Source organism: Crocuta crocuta, unplaced genomic scaffold (genome assembly GCF_008692635.1).
Source record: "Crocuta crocuta isolate KB4526 unplaced genomic scaffold, BGI_CrCroc_1.0 scaffold35, whole genome shotgun sequence".
Lineage (NCBI taxonomy): Eukaryota > Metazoa > Chordata > Mammalia > Carnivora > Hyaenidae > Crocuta > Crocuta crocuta.
Genome location: NW_027530625.1, coordinates 1,013,213 through 1,036,518, shown reverse-complemented (window position 1 = coordinate 1,036,518; position 23,306 = coordinate 1,013,213). Strand labels below are relative to the sequence as shown.

Here is a 23,306-nt window from a genome sequence, read left to right as displayed (position 1 = left end):
CAAAATTACTATTTATAGATTTTTAAGCAAGAACCATAAAGAATGAACACTTCATTTTTTAGAATTGCAGAGTAAATGTGCACAGAAAAAATTTGATAAATTTATGAAGGAAGATAACGAGTTTGGTACTTTAAGTATGGACCAGCATATGAGGAAAGTTGTCTCCTCCAAAGACTGTAAGAGGAGATTTTATTTTTATGCCGGTAACCGCAATGCTATGGATAAAAGCCATTTATTTCTAGATGTATCAAAAGCCTCTGGAACCACTGACTTCACTTGTTAACAAAGATTGATTCATTAGTAATGGAGTTTTCAACTGGTTCCAAATGTCAGGAAGATAATCCAGGAGCAAAACTTGTCTGTTGGTAACAAAGTCCTTGGTAGGGTTAAGCAGCTGTGTTTAACTGACCTCCAGGTCATAGATGGAACACTCTACTAATGTGATCTAAGCTTGAACGCTCACGGCCTGACTTGCCTGCATTCTTGTAGTTGTCCGCCAAGTGTCCATTGGCAAATGTCACCTCAGAAAGCAAAAGGTTTAATCAGCATAACGGGGGGCGCCTGGGTGGCTCAGTCGGTGAGGCGTCCGACTTCAGCTCAGGTCATGATCTCATGGTTCATGGGTTCAAGCCCTGCGTTGGGTTCTGTGCTGACAGCTAGCTCAGAGCCTGGAGCCTGCTTCAGATTCTATGTCCCTCCCCCCCTCTGTCTCTCTGACCCTCCCCTGCTCATGCTGTCTCTCTCTCTCTCTCTCTCTCTCTCTCTCTCTCTCAAAAACAAATAAAAAACATTTTAAAAAATTTAAATGTAAAAAAAAATATCGGCATAACAGAAGAACTAAATCAGCAATTCTTACAAAGGAGGGTTTCAGGAGACACCTACCCTTATTCCTCTCCACTGCAGGGAGTGGAGTGGGAACCGAGTAGCTCAGGCAGATGGTTCAGCCTCCTTGATTTGGGCCAGTGGCAGAAAGAGCCTTCACAGTGGACTGCTTACCCCCGGGAGTGTTGATCTCTGAGAGGGTGGTGCTTTGAGCATCTTTCCACCAGAAAACGTGAGGGGTCCCAACCTGAAAGAACTCACATGCTCTCTTACAGATGACTGAACAGAACTGAGGCCTTGGAGACCACCTGGGCCTGGAGTAGACCTCAGGCTTGATGGCTGGGCTTCGAAGGCCATTGCCATTTATGAGTCTTATGACCTTGGGCAAGTGACCCTCCCTGTTATTCTGTAAAGACATAGGTGAACTGTGGTTATTGCCATTTTCTCAGATGGTGAGTAGCTCCAGGAAAGTGAACCCTCTGTGCCTGTGGTCGGTCAGACCTCTGTACATGGCAAGGGGTGACAGTGTCACTGTTTTTCACCAGGATTAGGATAAAACAGTTGCCCTGCACAGATGGGATTCGCTTACGTAACTTCTATTCATGCTCTCAGCCTCCGCCGAAATGTGCCCCCTTCCTTGCCTGGTTTCTGGCCTGCTGCCCTGGGAGGGTTAGCCTTTTCGCCTCCTGGCTGCTGTGGACACCCCCCCACCCCCCTAGTAGCACTACACTGTGTGCTAGCACTTGTTCCCGGGCCTGCCACTGCCGATGATGGTCTCTAAGCGTTGTGCGGAAGGAGCCCCGTTGTCACGTTTCCCCTGAATCTTTCCCATCATTGCCTGTGTCCTTTTGTCCATGTTTGTGCCATAGACATCTTATCCCGGGGGGGGATGTCACCTCCAGTGAGTAGACAACAGGTGCAAAGTGTTCATGTCTCCCCAAAGCCGAGATTCTTTCTGCTCTCCTACAGCTAAATTCTGCCTCAGGCCACCCTTACTTACAAATCTGGTTGCAAACTCTGTCTCGAATTTATTGGTCCCTCAGCAGACCACTTCCCGGCCGTACCGGGCTGCAGCTCTAGGAGCGAATGCTAACAGCTCCAATGAGCGTTTCCTCCAAGGAACTCTAAACTCCCTGGACACCAGTGTCACTCACCTGGCATCGTGCTCGGAGACCTCTTTACCATCAGGCCAAGTGGTGTCTCAGCCACACCGAGGCCACAGGGCTCCTGTGGCAGGAACCAGGGTCAGGCTCATTGGGTGGTNCTGTACTGCCTTCGGGCAGTATAGCCACAAGTCCAGCAGGGCCTCTGCCCTCTTTAGCTCTGGGTCACAGGGGACACCAATGAAGATTACTCTGCACCCAGGGAATATGCCAGGCAGGGTGGGAGCACTGAGCAGGGGTGAGTGACTGCCATACAGAGGCCTGTGTTTAAGAGGAAGAGAGTCCAGATGCATGGAACAGAATTAGCAAATGCAAGGAAGCAAGTGGAAAAGGACATGGCATGTGATCAGGAGATGCATTTAGAGCAGAAGGTACCTGGGCGGTGGAGGGAGGAGGAGGGGTGGAGGAAAAGGGGCACAAAAGGACTCTGTAAAAGAAAGCTGGGCTCAGCTTAGGAAGGGCGTATTTGCCCAGCTAAGGAGCTAGGACTGTTTCTCTCCTCTGCGACACAGACCCTGTGCCCATGACTCCCATGCTGCTAGGTGTGCCAGGTTGAGTGAAACAGGTGTCAATCTTGCCCGCATGAAGCTTACAGTCTAGCGGAGGAAGTGAACATCAATCAAATCACCACACAGTTTAACACCTCTGCAGTCACAGCTCCTGAGCAGGATAGCAGCGTGATCTAACATGCGTCTTAGAAATCCTGAGGAACTGGAATAGACGGGAGGGGACATAGAATTCCGTCTCTACCATGGTGAGCAGGCCTACACCAGGCAGTGATGGTGAGCCAGGACCAACTTGAGACCTTTCCCCGGCAAACCAAGGAGGATGTGGGCAGTGTGATAGGTTCATGGGTAGCTGTGGATAATGCCAATTCAAGAAAGAAACAGATTTGGGGTACAGTCCGGGTGCGATAATAATTGGGAGTTTTGGCCATTTTGAGTTTAAGGTGCTAAAGGACCATCCAAATGGGGATGGAAACATATATGGTTTGAGAGCAAAGGACGCTGAGCTACAATATTATCAGGAGTCATATCCATGTATGGGTAACACTGCTCATGGATGAGATGGCCTGGAGACGGACTTCATCACCCTGCTGTGGTTCCCAGGATGGGAAGCAGAACTTGCAGGTCATGAGGACGGGATATTAGGTGTGCCTTTGTTATCACTGGCTCGTCTCGGCTGTTCAGCAAGGAAGGTGTAAATAAATACCTGTCAGAGTAATAAGCATCATGAAAAGCTCTTTTTCCTGAGGGTCCACTATTGCTTTTTGTCCTCATGGACAATGTAAAGTCTGCATGTTTCCCTTCTTGCTTTTGCAGCCAGGAAGCTCTGAGCTAATTTTGTAAGTTTGTTTTAGGAGCCATGTGTACAGAATGTACATATCCAGATACTCTTTTCCCAAGTAAACCCATTTTATATATTTACATATTCTTCAGCTCTGGTCTTTTTCTTGGTTTCAGATGCTTGCATAGGCTGCCTCCGATCCTTTGTAAAATTCGGTGGGGTTTAACTATATGAAACTAAGCAGTCCCCCACCCTAATTTTTTGGGGTCACCTTTGCAGCTTTTGTAGAATTGTCTCCCCCATTGCTGAGCTAATATTGGCTAGACTGAAGCAGGAGGGACCCTTAGAATTTACAGCCACCAGACAGTAAATTTAACACTCAACACAACTAATTAAAACAGGATAAAAGTGCAGCTTCAAACCTCTCTGTGTTTGCCGCCAAGTCTGTGAGGGGAGGTATACCTTTAATTCAGTTCAAGGTATAAAAGTCTGGTCTTTCAGAATTGAGGATCCACCACTGGAATTAAAGACTTGTCTGGGTAGATTAGCACTCCAGATACCTTCAAAGAAGGATCGAGGTGTGGGCTACAAGGATGGGCTGTGTCTTCCACTTAGGGTGTTATTTTCTTCTCTCATAAAGTGTGGTTTGGGTAAAGCCTACCTTCCTCATCAAACGTTGTAAGCACACAGTTGACTGGATGGTAAATATTTTTGATCATCCCTGCTTTTTAATATAAACAATTATTTTAGGGGCGCCTGGGCGGCTCAGTTGGTTGAGCATCCAACTCTTGGTTTCTGCTCCGGTGGTGATCTTGAGGTCATGAGATGGAGCCCTACATCTGGCTCCATGCTGAGCATGGAATGTGCTTGGGATATTCTCTCCCTCTCTCTCTCTCTCTCTCTCTCTCTCTCTCTCTCTCTCTCTCTCTTTCTCTCTCTCTCTTTCTTTCTCTTTCACACACACACACATACACACACAAGCATTTTCAACATAAATAAGTAAATATTTTAAATTTATAATTTGCTAATAGTTGAGATCACTGTGTAACTGGTTTTCAAGCTTTGTTCCATGGCCGGTGCCTCAAGGACTGCAAAGGTACTGGGGTGAGGGAGGAGGCCCAGCAAGGAGAGCCCAGCCACCACCCCGGCCCCTGGCTTCCCAAAGAGCAGCTGGGCAGTTTGATCATAAGGGCTACGTCTGCACAAGGTGCTCCCCGAAGAAAAGATTCTCTTCAGAGTGAAAAGAAAAACTTGGAAGTTAATCACATCGGAGGACACATCCCACTAACTTATTGTTGGGACGTGATTGGCTTGTGCAGAAGGGGCCGGGGATGGGGTTCAGAAGCTTTGCCTTCCACCAGCTCTGGGACTTTGGGGGGTATCTTTTCCTCTCTGAAACCACCTCCTCTTCCACAGAATAGAATGCCTTCAATGACAATAGCCACTTCACCAGGAAAACAAGGACTAAATAAATTAGCAGATAGAGAAGTGCCATGTAGCCAAGTTTAAGAACTGACCACCTTCACCCCGTGCCTCCAACCCTCCTCTCCCATCTCCATTTTCCAGGAAGAGCCAATCACCTTCTGTGAAGAAGCCTTTGTGTCCCATTATCGCTCGGGAGCCATGAGGCAGTTTCTACAGAATGCCATCCAGCTACAGCTCTTCAAACAGGTACCCGGCCCCCCGACCCCCGCCAGGTGACCTGTGTCTGGACCCCTGATGGGGCCCTCTGCGGCTGTCATACTGGATGGACTGAGGCTGCAGGCAAGATGGGACCCAGGCTCAGCCTGAAGGGGCTCCGGGTCTGGGGAGGGCAGTAGGTGCAGAGGGTGGTCAGCGACCAAGCAGACCCTTCACAAATACGTCATTCGAATTCACAAGTTATCATAAACACGCAGCCAGTGTTTTGAAAACTCATTTAAAAAGAAAAAAAGAAAAGAAAAAAAGAAAACCCCTCACGGTTCCAAAGGCCCTTTCCTGTCTTGGGAAACATAGTGGTTCTTCAGTTGTGCCCTCAGGTGCCCAGCCGGATGGTCCTCCCTCTGTCTCTTTGCGTAAACTGTTCTGCTTTTGTTCTCTGTTTATAGTTTATTGATGGTAGACTGGACCTTCTCAATTCTGGCGAGGGTTTCAGTGACGTTTTTGAAGAAGAGATCAGCATGGGCGAGTATGCTGGTGAGAAAGCACTTCCTCTTCCTTTCTGTGCTGTGGGCTGTTACGTGGGGCTAGGGTGTGCGTGGCAAGGAGGGGCATCAGCTTCTGTTTTCCTTAGTGGGGGTCGGGGAGAGACTGATTTCACCCTTGAAGTGTTTAAGGAATTCCTCTTCATTTTCTGACGGGACGGAGGTACCTTGGCCTGTCTGAGATCTTCTGTCCTGGGGTCACTTGCTTCCCCCGGGTGGCCAAAGTCTAGTTAAGCGTAGTGGCCAGCATGCTACAGCACAAAGCACTCAAGATGTCGAGTTACGAGAGCTGGCTTCAAATCAGGGCCCCGCCTCCAGTAACGTGGTGAGAACTCGGTCAGGCCATGTCACCTCTTCAGCTGAAGCCTCCCCGTCTGTGCACTGAGGAGAATGGCGCCACCTCACAGGAGTCCTGTGGAGATTAACTCCGAGTCCATGAGGAAAGGCTTGTGCGGCCATCGGGACAGGACGCTAGCACAGGATCACTGCTAAATGAGTGTTTCTTTAAAAGGTGACAGTCATCTCAGAGTGCCCAGTCGCCACAGACCTGGTGTTAGAGCCTCTTAAATCCCAACCTGGCCTTCTTTGCAAGTCCCAAAGCCTTAGTCTTTGGCAGCGAAGCCCAAACCAGGTGCAAAATCATAATAATCATGCTGTCAGCCCCCACATTGCTGGGCATGTGTCTGGTCTGGACTGAGCTTATAATCCAACTCTTAGGGTCAGGCAGAATCTCACCTACAAAACCCCGTTTAGAGGCCTGACCAGCCAGGGCTGCACGGGGAGCACGAGTAACCAATAACACCAGTCTGTGGACAGTGATCACGGTCAGTGATAGGCATTTCCTGAACTCCCGCCATGTCCAGAGCCCCATGGAGTAAGAACCTGAGGACCCAGGTTTGCCCTCAGGGAGGTTTTACTGGGAGGAGGAGGAAGAGATGCTTAACTAAAGACAAACACAGATTAAACCAGTGCAGAAGAAAAAGAGCAAAAATAGGCTTTCATGCCATTGGCCTAGGACTCCACTAACCCTCCCTCTGTAACGTGAGAGCTTCACAAAGGAGACAGAGCTCTCAGAGTTGAATATGAATTCTGAGGAGAAGACGGGCTTTCTGTGTTGTTAAACTAAAGTCATTCAGGGCTTCTAGAAAAGCTGTCCAGTGATCAGACCTCCTTATCCCACCAGATAAAATGAATAAATTTTCCAACATCGCCTCCCTTTCCTTTCCCTGTCACTACCCAGGTGTATTGAGGGCTGAGTGTGTACCCAGCAGTGTGGGGACACACAGCCCTGTGGTTCCTGCCCTGGGGTGGCTCACAGAACTTTGGGGAATGTGGACTTCTGAGTGGGTGTTACCTGTTTTAGAGGGCTGATCAGAAGAAGGGGTGGGAGAAGTTTACCGAGGAAATGACATCAGAGCCCGTTTCTCTCTCTCAGCAGAGAGAGCAGGGAATGGCGGCCAGCAAGGCGAACAGCATTTGTGAGGGAATGGAGGATGGGGGCAAATGGAAGGGGACGGAAAGGCTGAATGTGGAAAGGGCCCAGACAAGACCAGAGAAGACAGTCAGGGTTGCTAAGGGGTTGGACCAGACCTCTATCTAGTATGCAGTGGGGAAGGAGGATTTGGGTTGGCCCTCAGGGCACTAATAGGATCAGATCTCACTCTTGAGAAAGAAAACTTGTGGCAGCAACTCACTGCTGCCTCCTGCAGGGAGTATAGAGCATGGAAGCCTCACCCGATTCTCTATATTTTGAACTTTCCGAGTTCTATTCGCTGTAAACAATTGGAGGAACTCCTGAGGACATGGAACGTTAACACCTTCTCTGATTCCTCTTTCCCCAGGCAGTGATAAACTCTACCATCAGTGGCTCTCCACAGTCCGGGTAAGTGTGCACCCCCTCAGAACTACCGGGGCCCCTTCTGAGCCTCCTGGCCACCCTCCGCCTCCCCTGCCACACACAAGGTGGTCATCCAGCCTAGGGCCCTCCACTCTTTCAGTCGAAGATGCTTCTGCTTGTAAAGCCAGGCCATCTAGTGTCAGGTGGAGGCTTGCAGGAATAGACAGTCCGAAGTGTCCTTCCGTGCAGGCAAGGAGAGCCAGGAGAAGCTTCCTCGTCTCACGAAGCTGGCCCAGGGGTGTTGAGTGGCTTGTCATTCTAGAGCTTCTGGGACGTCTCCTTCCAGACCAGCACGATTGGGAGATTTTCATGGGAAAACCAAAAATGCGTCCCTCTTGCCTTTGCAATTTTTTTCACAGCAAAGGCAAGAGGCTCCTAGGAGGGTGGAGAATGTATCACTGGGATTCTCACTTATCCCCTCGCTGTGGTTGTGAGCAGTTTCTGGCTGTGTTGGAAGCCAGGTGCTTCGGTCTTCAGAAGCCACTAAAGAATTCAACTTCTTGCCTTCGCACGGGTTTATCAGTGTGCCGTGTGCTGAAGGCCTCCTGTGTACCAGATGCCAGGCTGGGGGTACAGTGGGGAGCAGGAAGACACAGGCCCTGCCCTGGGGGCCTTCCTATCTTCCTGGAGAGGCGTAAACAGGCAACTCCAACATAATGCGATAAGTGTTCTTTTCTGCTCGTGGGCCGAGCGCACCGCTGCCGAGTCAGGTCCCTTGGAAGTGGCTGCATTTGGCCGAGAGTAAGGAATTCCTCAATGAAAGGCCTCTTTTGTTCTTGGATGGCCAAACACTGTACTTGGCAAATCATAGACCAGCAATAAGGACTTGTTGATTGATTGATAAAAGGAGTTTTAATATTCCAAAGGACCACTGAAATAGGATCCTGAGTCATTTTGGAAAGCAGTATGGAATAAATGAGTAGGTCAAAATTTCATATTGTCCTATGACACAGAACGCTTTCTAGGTCAAATTGCCATGTTTTTTCATTAAAGCTCAAAACTTCTAATATGGACTGTTACCAAAAATTGTGCTAAGCGTTAATCCTAATAATTACATGACTATATCTTATTCTTTCATATGCCCACTTGATCCAGTCTCTCTCTTTTTGTGTGAATCAGTTAGAATTATCTTTCAAACCAGCACAACTCAAGATTATGTGATGCATTTGATTAAAAATCCTCCAGAGCGTAGGTTCCATATCCTGGCCCTTCATGAGCGGACCCCAGCTGGCCTCAGCCCCACTTGCCATTCCTACCATGATACACTGACCAGTTATTAGGAGCACATGGCTTTTCAGCTTCTGCACTTTTTTTAACGTGCTCTTCCCTATCCCTCGAATGCCCTTGCCCTTCCTATCCCCCTACATGAACTCCTCATCATCCCTCATGGACCAGACCGAACGTTTCATCCTCTAGCTCCTTCTCTGACCCTATAGACTATGAGCTGCCTCCACACGCCTTGCGCACACAGCCAGTAGAGCTGTCATGACCTTCAGTGGCAGCTATTTACCCTGACGTGTCCCCCAGCCTCATGGTCCTCGAAGGCTAAGGCCAGCCTTCCCGTGACTCCATCTCCCGCAAGGCTAACACAGCGTGTCTCCACAGTGAGCACTCACAATCACCTGTGCACTCCATATCCCTCGGTGCCTCCTTTGTGTCCTGGGAAAGCCATCCTTCCTCCTCTTCTCCCTGCTCTCCCAGAGAACCTGAACCAAGAAATTGGTATGTTGGATGTGTGTGAAGGCCATGATTAATGTTGATGGCTACTCATTCTTTCCTTTTCTCAAGATATCGATGTTAAGGGAGGCAGCCTGCCAGAGTGATTAAAAATAACAACACAGAAAACCAAGGTGAGGAAAGGAAGGCACATGACTCAAGGTAGCCAAATAAATTAGAATTTCCTGAGAAGCCATAGATTACTATGGGGAAACTTTGCCACAGAGAGCCTGGGAAGAGCTTTTTTTCCAGCCAGCAGACGGGTGCCAAGCAAAATCCTTAGTCGTCCTGTATCTAGTTATCAGTGTCTTCATCCCCACCCTGCTCCCCCAGTACCCACCCATAGCGATTCTACCACGGCCGTAACTAATTGCCCAGGACCAGTTACCATCTAGGTCTGTTTCTCTAATTAAATTACACACTCTTGGAATGTTGCTTAACTTGTTCAAAGGGAAGAGGTTTCTGTTGGTGTTGGCCTACTGTTCTCTTCAGTCCCAATTGCTAATTGATGTTTTTATTATAGAAAGGAAGCGGAGCGATTCTGAATACCGTAAAAACAAAAGCAAACCCAGCTATGAAGACTGTCTATAAGTTTGTGAGTACTGGTCTTGGACTCAGGATCCAAACAGATCTGTCGCTTAGCATGACAAAACCCTTAAATACACCTGACCCTATCTTGCCAGGGTGATTTAGGGGGCTGCTGCTTCCTAAACCTTCCTAAACCTCCCTTAGAATAATGTAGTGTTGATATTTTGTGACCAGGTCAGTGATGTTTTTCATTGAAACTGTCTCTGCTCATAGTTGCTGCCATTAAGAAATGGGAAGCTACTGGTTTTAGCTTTTAATAAAATGTAGACTGGGGTGGCTAAAATGCTGACCGCTCCGTGCCAGTGACCTTCAGACCTAGAGGTGTGGTCTGTGGGGTGTTATGGTTCCTATGAGTATCCCCATTGCATCCCACGTCAAAATAAAGCAGTCCCTTTGCTGGTTACTGAAGACTGTTCATGGTGGGACACACTCCCTGATTTTCGTCCCAAATTCTTCATCATCTCTCTTGCCACTGTCCTATAGGATGTGCATTGTTTGTGAAACTCATGCCCACAGCAGAGAGAAAGTAGGAGAACACGTCAGTTCCCGATCCGATGTGCCATCTTTTACAAGCCTCAAGTATTTTTTTCTTCCTCATGGTTTCTCTTGCTTGCTAATTTGACTGTGAGCCACTTAACTGGGGTGGTTTTGTTTTATTTCCATTTTTAATTTTGTTAGTCCTTTCTGTGCTTCAACTGTAGTTATTTTAACCGGGCGGGTGGCCTGCCAAAAGAACCACACAGGTCTGAAATGACAGAAAATAAAAGCCAGGGTGTGTGCCGAAATGAGATTTGAGCAACGGCACTAGGGGAACCCGGCAACGTGTCTGCTCAGGCCATTCAGCCCAGGCAGAAAATTGGTCCTGAGGTTCTGCCCTGGTGAAATGTAATAGATATTCAGATTCTAGCAGCCTCAAAAACTGCTGCTCCACACTTAGTGGTGGCTATCGCCTGGCTGCCGAGATAAATAATTATAGAGAGCAGAAGAAGGGCTTCGGAAGGGGTGGGGGAAACCAGTGCCATCAAAATGCAGAAAATAAAATCTCTGTAGACTCTTTAAGGGATTTTTTTTAACCTCTTAACATTGTATTTGTTTTCATAGCCATTATGTTTTCGACTTGATGATCCCATTTTTCCTTCCTTTTTCTAGTAATCAGAGAAGGTGATTCGCGACGGATTGAAATCAAGCATAGTCCCTGCTGGAAACAGAGAGGGAATCTTAACTTAAATTAATTTTTCATGCAGGCAAAAGATCATGCAAAAATGGGAATAAAAGAGGTGAAAAACCGCTTGAAGCAAAAGGTACTTGAAGTTCTTATTCAAAATGTATAAGCACCGTGTATGAAATGCGTGGCCACAAAAAAGTATGATGCGATCAATAGAGGGCTGTTTGATACAGTGTTGTTAGCACACTTCAAAATGCATTACCAGCTGTCCGGGAGTTTTCACACTGTTATAAATATTCACAGACAAAAAACTGTCTTCAAATAACATTAAGATTGGCTTAAACCCACAAAGGCAAGCAAGTTCACAGTCACCGCTGCCGGTCTGCCCCTTGCCCACCCCACCAGGCCTAGGGTTCACCGGCCTCTTTCAAAATCGGCTCAGCTTCCCCATCTGGGCACCACTCCCTCCTGCAGCTGACCTCTGCCCTGGGGCTGCTTGTAACCGAAGCCCAGAAGCATCTCCAGGGAAATGACCGCCGTGGTCCCGGCAGGCACGCGACCACCATGCAGACACAGGGCACAAACGGAGGGTTTCAGGAGGACGCCGTGAGCTCTCCTCACAGTGGTGGGTTCACCAGGAGGAGCCCAGCAGTTCCCATTTCAGACTCTTGGGCGACAGGGAGGGGACTCTGATTGATTATCTTCTTGGACCATCAGTAAAATGGTATGAAATCCTACAGGCTACATGCCGGCCAAAGTCCCCCGCCTGATCCTCTAGCCTTGCACAGGGAGGTTAACACAGCAGAGGGCGTTTTTATATTATGATGAATGTCATCGTTATTACTGTTGTCACCCTTCAGTAACCACTTCCTAAAGAATGTCGGGGCTGGGGGCTTTGACGTTTAAGCCTTAGAACAACCCCGGGGGGTATTATTCCTATTTCGTGAGTCAGGAGACGAGACTGTGGTTTGGTGGTGAAGGAATTTGCCCAAGGTCTCACTGTCGGAGCCTACAGAACCAGGTTCTGTTCCAGAACCAGAACCAGATCAGGTTCCAGACCCATCCATTTCCAGCATCTGTGTTTTTACGACAACAGCATTTCTTCCTGCCCTTCTAAAACAAGTGTTTGCTTTTCCAAAAGATGTTTAGGAGCATTTAACTTTGTTATCCCACACACATCCCTCCACCCCCCACCCCCCGCACCCCCCTGGATGTGCAGCTCCAACAAGGGCCTTTGTCTGTCTCGGCAGTTTTTAAAAAATTGAAAGCAGTTTGAATTTTATGAAGTCAGAAAGGACCTCTCATTAACTTGCAATGGTCAAAGGAATTGATTCCTTTCTTTTAATTGCAAAATAATTTGTTCCGACTAAGCATTTAAATTCCTAGTTTCAGCTGAGAGTGAATTTTTAACGGCCGAGATTCAAGCCCCGAAATAAAAATCCTGTCATGTAAATCCAGATAGACCTGAACTGTGGTCTGCTGCGCCCTGCCAAAGGCTGGCAGGTGGAATCCTTGGATGTTAAGTCCTATAGGTACTTTATTTATCTCCTATCCCAGCCACATGTAAGTGAGTGGGATAAACTACAGAGTGGCAGGGAGGGGGGGGTTCTCTCACCAAATTTTCCCTCCTTGATGATCTGATGGAGGCTCAGCTGGTGTTAGAATACTACTGGAAGTAAGTAAAGAAAGGGATCCCTCCTCAGGCATTGGACAGATGTTCCTTATTGGTCGGATCTGCTCTCTGCAGGCCATCGCCTCCCTCCTGGTACGAGGAAGGGCTGGGCTTTCCGAAAATCCCCTTTTTATGATACGTAACATTTCTGCGAATAATCGGTCCCGCTCCGGTTTTGTGATGTTGTTGTTCAAAGGTTCACTTAAACAATCTAGATCGCTCTCCTTCCATGCCACCTCCCCTTCCTCTCCTTGATAGTATCTAACGCAGATTTTTCCCTCCCCTTCTCCCCTTCCCCCTGCCAGTCTTTTCAAGAATAGCTTCAGGAGATAATGCTCTATAGAAAGTGTCAGTACATTTCAGGTGACACAAATGGTGAAGGCATTTTATAGAAATGTGGCTTGTCACCATCGGACTGTTGACAGATCTATTAGTGCACCTTTTTCAATTTTCACTTTTCCCCCCTTCGGTCTTACAGATTTCTACAGGCTTGATATTTTGCAGTTGTTCTTGGAAGAGCTATTTTGTAATTGAAACTCTAGCATTGTTCAGTGCAGACAGGACTTGGTCTTCAGCAACGTGCTCTCCTGCTCCCTTTCTTGAGCTAATTTAGGATTTGGCTCCATCTGACCTCTCTCACTGCGGTAGAAAATATTTCCTTGGCTTTTTTGTTCCCCTCCCCCCCTTCACACAGCACCATATCCGTGTGGCTCCCCAGATGCGTCTAATACAGACATCTCAAGTTTGGTTTCTGCTATGAAATTGAGGCAGTTCCCAACAAAGATCCAATTTTCAAATGTACTGGGTTGCCACCTGGCCTCCTCTAAGTCTGCATAGTGATGGTGACCTCGCAGATATAATCAAGAACCCAATCTTGCCCTCTGCGCTCTCGCCTTGGGTTTGAATTGCAAATAGAAAATGTGGGGCCGACCTGTGGAGAGGTCACCATGGTGTGTGTGGAGGGTCCATCTCTAATATGACTGCGCAGGGCCCCTTTCCATCCCTTGTTCATTTGTGCAGCAGATTTTCAAAGCATCTGAAAGAGGAGCTTTCAGGGTATCCGTGTGACCATTGGCAAATAATCGTTAATAGATACTATAGTGTGGCTTTATTCCATACCTGCTCCACTTTAGCCCAACAACAAAAAAAAAAAAAAAGGAAGGATGGATAACGTGTTTCTCTGGATAAATGCAGCAAGGTGGTCAAGTTCTTCTGTAGCCTGGCCTCCTTTGAAGTCTGACTTGCTCAAAATTAGGAAGAAGAAGAAATGGCCAAGATGCTTCCCGGCTGTCACTTTGTAAACGGAGGGTGTAGTGCTTTCCTCCTGCTGGGTGGCCGGGCTTGTGACTGTCATCAGATTACACTCTCCTCCTACAGCACATGCAAGGGGGGCGTCAGAGTGCCCTGTGTGAAAAACAGTGGCCACACTCATGCTCCTTTTCACCTGCAAGGAACATTAAGTTACTCACATCAGAATGTCATTTTGTCATCTCCTTGGGAAACCCCTGAATAATTATCTTTTTTTCTTGAGTATTAGATCGATTGAATCAACTGGGCCCATTTCGCAGCCCTTTATAAAGTTTTAAATCTTTGATCTTGGAAACATAAATCGCGCTTGTTGATAAAGAGCTTTTGATGGAAAGGAGCAAATTCACAGTTGGGCTAGCAAGGCCTCGAGTTTCCGGCCAAACATTTCCTAGTGAATTGAAGGGAGTAAGCGCGTGTGCGGCAGGGAGATCTAGGTAGACTCTCGTAGAACAGACATTTTCACACCTTATCACACAACTGTCAGCTCCCTGTCTCCACATTAAAATACGCCACAGCCTCAATCACAGAAATTCCAACTTCGGATATTGTTTCGATATCAATATTCATATTTTAATTTGCATCTGCTGTGGTGTGAAGTAGACTGGAAAAGAAGGGCACTGCACAAATCTGAAAATGGAGACTTGAGTCACAGATGTTAAGGGCTCTGCCTCATACCCTTTAAACCTCTGACACCATGGTGTGGTAGTTGAGCTTCTGAGGTAGATAAGCTGGTTGGGTAGGATTTAACTGTGTGACCTTGAGTAAGTTACTAGACCTCTCTGAACCTAGTTTTTTCTCATCTGTAACCAGGAGAAGGATCCACTTTTACTTGGTTGTTGTAAGGATTAGAAGAGATAATGGCTTTAAACAGCAGCACTTAGTAACCATTCATTAAGTGGGAATTTTCATTCTGTTCATTTCCTCATGTCCCACATCCAGAGCAGCCGATCGGCCCAGACACCCACGTATACATACCCTGAGAGCGTGGCCGGCATGGGGTCACCTCCCGTTTGGTCATCCACACAGCCACCAGAGCAGTTTTTCTAGGATACAGCTCTGAGTCACTCTCTTGATTAAAACCTTTCAGACTTTTCAAACCTTCCTCTACCTCAGCCAGGGGGTCTGGGTCATGAAGTCCTATCCTCAGCTCCTTCTGTGTCCAGCCCCCTCCCTAGCTTGTACCCAGGGCCACTCAGCCCCCTGCCTCCCTTTGGTTTCTGCCTTCTGCCTTCTCAGAGGTCCTCTGTCCAGTGACTTACTGTACGCTCTCCCTGCCTTCTCCACAGATGGGGTAGTTAGACCCCAGTCATGATTTTTGATTCTAGCCAACTCTTAGGGAAGGTGATGGGGGAATTGAATTATTTTCTGACTCCTTTGCTTTACCAAGAGATGGGAACTGGTAGGGCCCCGAGAGCTCCTGGTAAGAGATTTGCCCCCCTATGGTGACCCCCAAAATCCACAGCTCTGTCTAGTGCCTCCCTCCCCTGTGACCCTTCGGGAAGGAAGGAACAGATTTACCCTTCCTGTCAGCTTCTTGGTTTTGCTTTTTCAAAATGACATTTCCATAGTCCTTTTTTTTCCTTCTGTTTACAAACAAAAAAGCATGTTTATTGGAGACAATTCAACAAATCAGACAGGCAAAAAGAAAATGATCTTGTTTTATAACCTACATTTTCACTTACTATATTCTGAGCGTATCCCAGACCACTAAATGTCTCTTCCACACATCCTTGTTTTGAGTGGCTACAGAAAATTTTATCTGATGGGCATATATACATTAATCAGCCCCTTTGCTGGATACTTAAAAGTTAGTTCCAGTTTTTTCTAGGCAGGTATTCTCATAGGTAAAACATTTCAGGAATTCTCAATTATTTCATTAGGTTAAATTTCTAGGAATGTAATTAATGGGTCAAAGGGCATGCACCTCTTTTAGGGTTTTGATATAAATTGCCAATTTGTATTCCCTCCAGAAGGGTGTGAGAGTGCCTATTTTCCCAAACCCTCTGCAGACAGCTTCTCGGTTATTTCTTAGACCACAATGTCTTTAATCACAGATCTCTACTGTGTGCAAGATCTCTGCCAGTAGGTACAACAGAGAATGTGAGTTGGCTGGATTTCTTTCTTCAGCAGGGCCCCTCCCTGCTCTGCTCTCCCTGGGGGGAAGCAGTGAGGTGTCCTTCCTAGCTGCGGGAAAGAGTGAAGAAGTTAATAAGTTAGCGGGGCAAGCCACGGGATTTTGTGAGAAGCCATACACACGAAGAAAATGAATGTGCAGCACTGTTTTTTGATGCACAAGCACATTTGGATATTGGACACATTTGCCTTCCAAATGTTCAACTCGATTTACAAAGATGTATTGGAGAGCATGTACTATATATTCCAGGCTCTGGGGCAGAGAACCCAAACCTCTTTAGGGATAAGCAGATAAGTGCAGAGGGCCCATGAGATGTGGCAGCATAGGGTCAGTGTTAACAGAAGGGATTTCCCGAGGAGATCACACCTCACGAGCACCTCCTCAGCTCAGGATGCCTTCATGTGTGCCGCTGTTACGCGTTGATAGTGGTGTAAGTGCCAGAAATCGTGTTGTTCTTGGTTCCTCCACTCTCTAGCTTGCATGGCTTTGGGTAAGTTGCCCTCTTTGAGCCTTGTTTCCTCACCTGTAAAAGAGCCATCCTCCTGTTTACCTCATGGTTGCTGTGGAAACTAAGTGTGATAGTGAAGGTCAAGGGTCTGGGAAAGCGCCTGCCATCGTGGGTGCCCCACACAGTGAGGGGAAGCGCTGCTTAGATGGTGCTCTTTCCATTTTGCCAGATACATATGGAATGTTCGGTTTGCACAGGACTGTAACATTTTTCAAGCTCCCTCGTGTTCTATCTCCTTTCATTCATTCTTCCCATAGCTTTGAAGTTCACCAAGGGGGTGGTGGTCTCCCCGTTGTACAAATGAATAGTTACCAAAAAGTGGGAAAGATCAGCTAGTTAATGGTAAAAACAAAACTAGAAGATAGTGCTTACCTTCAGGCTTAAACTAAAACACTTTTCCCCCAAACTACCACATACATTTTTTTTTAAAGGCTATCATCTTGTAATTGTATTACTATCAATATTTTATTACCACGTAACCTTACTGCTCCATTTATTTCTTTTAGCCAGTCACTCTCACACACGTGCAGTATCTTTCCTGAACTGAAAGTTGATTTACTTATTTCTTCTTTCTTTCTTTCTTTCTTTCTTTCTTTCTTTCTTTCTTTCTTTCTTTCTTTCTTTCCTTCCTTCCTTCCTTCCTTCCTTCCTTCCTTCCTTCCTTCTTTCCTTCTTTCTTTCCTTCTTTCTTTCTTTCCTTTCCTTTCCTTTCCTTTCCTTTCCTTTCCTTCCCTTTCCTTTTCTTTTCTTTCCCCGTCTTTTTCTTTACTATTTGGTTTTACCCAACCTTTGTGTCGGTCTTCTCAGTAACCCCACCTGGATCCAGAATGCCCCCTTTGCCCTTTGTTACTTTCTGGTGCAGATGGAGTCTTTGTTCCACTTGACCTGAGCACCTTAGGGCAGCCCCTTTCCAAAAGAGCCATTTCTAATTGGCTGTCGGCAGCCTCTCATCACGCAGCCTCAGCTGAGCTAAGACTTGGGGGCCACTTAATGCAAGCCCTTCCTGTGAAACCAAGAGGCCATCACCTCCCTGTGCTGTCGCCAAACAGGACCAGAGTCTGCAGCTGAGTGTGTGGGGTTGAATATAGATAAATAGATCCCTGGAGTTTATTATAATAAAGTCTATACTTTATTATTAGTAAGTACTTCTTTATTATTGAGTGCTCTACATAGGACATTATTGAGTGATAATGTTCTAGACACACTTATGTGGCTTTATCTCCTTTACTCCTCCTAGCTACCATATCCCCATTTTACAGATGAGGAGATTGAGGCTCACAAGTGTTGGGTGTGTTTCTTCCTTAATTCATTATTATCCAGTAAAAGACCACTTTCCTCCGTTGGCCACCATTCTCTTTATTTTGCTAAATTAAAAACATCCAGTTGTCAAGTCTTTTCTCTACAGAATTTAATGAGGACTAAAGGCATGTGTCTTGTTAACCAAAATATGTCTTTGTTTTAGCAATGAAAAAGAATTGGAAATTTCCTTTATTATTTCATTCTTTGTCTTTCTAATTTTTTTATGCTTATTTATTTTTGAGAGAGGAGAGAAATTGCAAGTGCGGGGGCGGGGAGCAGAGAGAGAGAGACACAGAACCCAAAGCAGACTCCAGGCTCTGAGCTGTCAGCACAGAGCCCAACATTGAGCTCAAAGTCACAAGCTGTGAGATCATGACCTGAGCCACCCAGGCGCCTTCCTTTATTATATCATTCTGACTGAGAGTTATTTTTACTTAGTAAAAAACTAATTATTTAAATGGTTTTTTAAATTTTTTTATTTGTACATTTATTCTCTGCCTTGCTCCAATGAAGATCTAAGCAACTTTCATGACTTGAGTAAAACACATGGTCCATGTAGCACAAATCAGCACCATCCACATCCCAAAGAACCAAAGGAACCATTCCCTGCCTTTTGCACATTGGGGTTTTTCTTTCCTTTATGCTTGGACTTCATTCAACAGAAGTCCAAGTTAAATGTAAATTTCTGAATTTAAAAATATTACTTTGGTTCCTTAAATGTCCTCCAGGTCATAAAATCCTAACTCAGACGTGGGACTCCTCATTCTCTGCCGGAAAGATAAAGGCTAAGAAAGATGGAGTATGAACACCTCATTTTCACAGAGAGTAACATCGTCAGGAAGCAAGTGTGGAGAAAGTGTCCACATTCCCAAATAACAAAGTATGCAAATTAAAACAACAATGAGGTCTAATTTTGCACCTCTTAAATTAGCAATACATTTTTTTAAATGATAAGGCTAACAAGTACCGTGAAACTGATAACTCATCCATTGTTGGTAGTTGGTGTAAATTGGAAAGCAATTTGGGAGAATGAATAAAAAGGCTTAGAATGTATATATCTTTTGACCTAGTAATTTTATTCCTAGGGATTTCTATAAAAGAAGTAATCCAAAAGAAAGAAAAACTGCAGTGTTTATCACTATGGTGTTTAGGAAGAAACACACACACACACACACACACACACACACACACACACACACACTAGGAATAACCTAAATGCCCAATAATAGTAGAGTGGGTTATGAAGTTATTATATAGCCACTCAGTGAAATATTATGCATCTATTAAAATTATCATTAAAATGACTGGCACCATGGAGATGCTTATAATAAATATAGTAGGAAAAAATAGAATGTAAATTTATGCATGAGCTGTGATTGCAAGTAATTTTTAAATGCATGTGGACAAAGTGAATATATAAAAATGGAAATAGCTGTGTAAGGTAATAGAACAAAAAGACTTTCCCCCCACTGTTATGAATTATTACGTGGCTTTTGATATTTAACGTGTATGATTTGGGTTTCTCTAATCCTTAAAAGTCAAAGAGCCAAGTTACCCTTCTGCTTCCTCCATCGCCCAGAGGAGAAGAGGCTCCGAACATCCCAGAGGGCGTGTTGGGTGGCAGGCCCCTTGGCCGTGGGGCTGGAGGGAGCATCTGCCCGCAGCAGGTGCCACGACCCCAACACCAACCTCTGCTGGCCTCTCTCTGCAGGACATCACTGAGAATGGCTGTGCCCCCACCACGGAAGAGCAGCTGCCAAAGACTGTGCCGTCCCCACTGGTAGAGGCCAAGGACCCCAAGCTCCGAGAGGACCGGAGGCCAATCACAGTCCACTTCGGACAGGTATGTACCCTGGCCTTCAGTTTTTCAGCAGAAGCTGTAGCACCACGTCAGACAGGCTTTTCATTGCAGCTCTCGTTGGCAAAATGACTCCGTGGAGTTTTGCCCATCTTTGAATGTTTATTTGGTCACAAGCGTGTTTTGAAGGTGAACTCTCAAAAATTTTAAGACAGCGTGGCTCTGCCCATAAACTAGCACAGCTCTTGAATGAAGTCATTAAATGCACCTCCCCCACTCCAAGGCGCTTCATTTAAGGTGCCTCCGTTAGCTAAGCATCTCATTAGAACACTTTAGCATCCCGGGCCCTTCTTTGCACCTTCAAATAAAAGGCAACAAGCAAAGCCTTAAAAAAAAATCAATTAGGAGTTCTTTATTAATGTACTTCCTGAAAATCAATATCGGGAGTGGTGCTTCTCAGAGTAAACACCCACGCTGCCGTTCTAGACACCCGAGCCTTCCGCCAACTATTTTTGATGACCTGAGCATTTGAAAAATTGTCTATTTGCTTGATTTTTCCCCCTTAAGTAAAACATTGTACTCTGTATAGAAACGGAATGTTTAAATCTATTTGCAAGCAGTGGTTATATTTTTAGTTGGGAAAGATGGTACACTCTCCCCTATTTCTATTGAATTGACTCTCCTGATGAGAAAAGTCATAATTATTTGGTTTGTGAAAAATGGCTGTCAGCAAGAGAGGACTGTGACAAGAATTCGCAAGGTTATGTATTTTTAAATCACTTGATTCTTTAGCCGTTTATCAGATGGAGCATGATTAAAATAGCGTTTTCTATTTTATCTTAAATATGATTGCTTTTTCGTCACATAGAGGATGTAGAAACAGACATTTTTAAATGCTCTGTTCTTAACAGACATTTACCAAGTACCTACTGTGTACCAGCATCGAACTATTTAGAAATGAAGAGAATTAATGACATGGTTGCTTTGGGTTATTATCGTAAGGGGAGAGTTGCCAGACACGTAAGAGTCTTCCTCTGTAATCAGTATTTTCGGATAATACGTTCATACATCTTAAACTTGGGGGGTTCACCCCTTTTTCTGGTTTTATACTTAAAAGGGACGTTATAAAAATTGAAATGTAGTACAAGAAAGAGGCGTTCTTGGGGGCAGCACTCACTCGATTGAATGCTTATCTTCAGACAGTGTTTGTTGGGTTTGTACCCCTGAAGAGCTGCCTCCTCTGGGGCTCAGGCCCCGTTGTAGACATCTGCACCCCAGTTCCCTGGCGGTGTTTGCTGAAAGCACAGCCCCCGTTGTCGCCAGCATGGCATTCTAGAGCCAGCTTCCTGCTTTCCTTTGTCCTCATTCCTGCACACACTAACCTTCCCATGAAAAGAGCCCCTCGCTGGAGTTTGAAGCCCATTACAGAGAAAGAGGGGGCGGGGGAGAGGGATTTCATGGTGTTAAACATTCCATTTTCGAAACACAAAAAAGGAGGCCCTATTTGAAATGGAGAAAAACCTTCTTTCCATTTCAGCAAGAAGTAGAGACGCTTTAATGTCATTCCCAGCTAAATGCAGAATAAGAGTGTATGTGTGCGGGTGGGGGATAAACAATTAAAAAAGCCACCCCAAACTCTGTTGAAATAAGAACTGTCTGTGCCTTCACAGGTCTGTAAACTGGAGAGGATGAAAGTGGCTTTTTCTCCCCGTTTGTCACTTCCCTCACGTGGCTGCCAGCATTATGCAAGTGTACAGGAAGGCAGGGTTTTTTTTTTTAATGCATGCATGCGGATTAAGGTCAAGCCCCAAGTATCAGCCATGCAGCGGGCTCTCCCTCACAGCTGCAGCCGCAGAGCCTACCCACAGCCGCGAGATGCCTTAATTGAGACGTGCTGTCAAAGTGACAAACACATTTGCATACAGTCTACACTCTATTTATTTTCTCTGGAAAGGTCTACAGTCTGCTGTTGGTTGAACATTCTTAATCAGTTTGCTGTAAGTGAACTGCCAGCTAGCTCGCCGGTGCCGGCCGCTTCTTCATTAGGTGACAGATTAGCTACAGGGGGGATGGGCCAGGGAAAGCCGCAGACCCCTTCCTTTTAACTCTTTCTGGCTTTGCCCCTCCCCCCAGCCCCCATGCTCGGTGTCCTTTGGTACTTCTCCCCGTTGGGTGGGCCTCCAACTGGGACTGGTGGTGTTTCTAGAGCGCCTACTACTGGCAAGCAGGGGTTTTAGGGACTTTGTCTCCTCAGAGAAAGTCTTTGGAGTTCACTTCAAAAATTTTTGCCCCACCCTCCTACCATCTGTGCTATTCTCTTACTTGCTGTTTTTCTTTAAATAGACTCAGACCTGACGTCCGTACCAGCTTTAGCCTCATCCTGAGCAGTGACGTTGACAGAATCACAGGTCTGACGTACAGTCCAGTTTTCTTCTCTAAGGCATATCAGAAAAACCTCGTTAAGTGTCCATCCCTATTATCACCTGAAGAACTCGTGTGACCCCCAACGGTATACATTCTATTTTTGGGAAACGTGTCACCTGCGCCCTAGCCCTTTGAGGAAGGGATCATTAGCCACATTTTAAGGATCCAGCACTGAAGCCCCAGGCCCCACCTAGGACAGCGCCACTGTGCCCACACCTAGGATAGGGCCCACTCTGGCTCCCTCACAAGCAGGGATGTCAGCTGTTTGATATGTCTGTTAAAGCACATGTGTCCCAGCACAAGAATTCGTGCAGACGGTGCAGGCTAACCTCCAAAAGAGTCGGCCTTGGGTTTGCATTTCTGTGGGTCTCCCTCTTTAAGGACCTGAGCTTTCTAGCGGGGACAGAGACTATTGAGATGGTTATCACATTCAAAGAGCACCTCATAGCCAGCCAGGGGGGCTCAGCGGAGACACTGGACCAGGTGCCCTGGAGCCGGCAGAGGCCTTCGGCGGAGCCCCCAGCCGCAGCTGTGCCGGCGCTGCCGAGGGGGAGAGGAGGTGCTCTCCTGCCTCTCCGCCTCACCGCAGCATCCTCCTCTGAGGCTCTGACCTTCCTTCCATTTATTTATGCGTCTGTCTGCTCATCCATATCTTGAGACCTACCAGGTACAAAAATAATAATAATAAGTTCTTATGGGGCGACTTATTAGGGAGATAGACTAGCAAATGGACAGACCAACCCCAAGTGATGGGAACCGAAGTGAGGGCAGCTCAGGGCACTAGGGCCCCCAGAGGCAACCTCTTCACCCCTAGGACCGCTCCCCACAGTCCCAAGTTGGACCCTATAATTACAAATGTGTTGTCAGCAAAGTGACCTCACAAGCCATTGGTTGTTTCCTAGCGCCGAAGCACGCACGGCCACTCAGCAGCCCCGGTGAGCTGCGCTGGAGGTTCCAGACCAGCGCAAAGTAAATGGATCTTGAGTTGGCCCTGCATCCTTATCACGTGCGGTTTCTCTTAAAGAGTTCACAAACCTCAGATAACTTGAGATTGCCTGTTCCTACCTTGGAAAGGATTTAAGTTTAGAGAAACTTTAAATAACTCTTTCTTCCCCTCCCAAGTTGGGAAGAGTTGAGAAATAAGGCCCAGGAGATAGTCAAATGAGATAAAAATGCCAGCTTTTTTACTGATAAGGCTGAAAGGAGAATACTGTTTTAGACCTGAGGCCAGATGGGCTTGCTAAAGCTTCACTTCAGAATTAAAAAGACTGAGCTGCTTTGCCCAGGAGAAGGGGACAATTGCAGTTAGCGCCCAGCAGGGCCTGGGACTAGCTGCTCCAGT

At 46.4% G+C, this 23,306-nt stretch overlaps 1 protein-coding gene across 6 annotated transcripts in view; it reads left to right on the top strand.

Moving 5' to 3' along the window:
* The window catches only part of DENND1A (DENN domain containing 1A), a 917,228-nt gene that overhangs the window by 845,706 nt on the left and 48,216 nt on the right, over positions 1-23,306 (top strand). For all 6 annotated transcript variants that reach the window (XM_077768204.1, XM_077768202.1, XM_077768203.1 and 3 more), the window contains exons 13-18: positions 4,839-4,943; positions 5,360-5,447; positions 7,297-7,337; positions 9,592-9,663; positions 10,901-10,957; positions 19,454-19,585. In XM_077768204.1, coding sequence (XP_077624330.1) covers positions 4,839-4,943; positions 5,360-5,447; positions 7,297-7,337; positions 9,592-9,663; positions 10,901-10,957; positions 19,454-19,585 — 495 coding nt within the window. The remainder of the gene's footprint in view (positions 1-4,838; positions 4,944-5,359; positions 5,448-7,296; positions 7,338-9,591; positions 9,664-10,900; positions 10,958-19,453; positions 19,586-23,306) is intronic.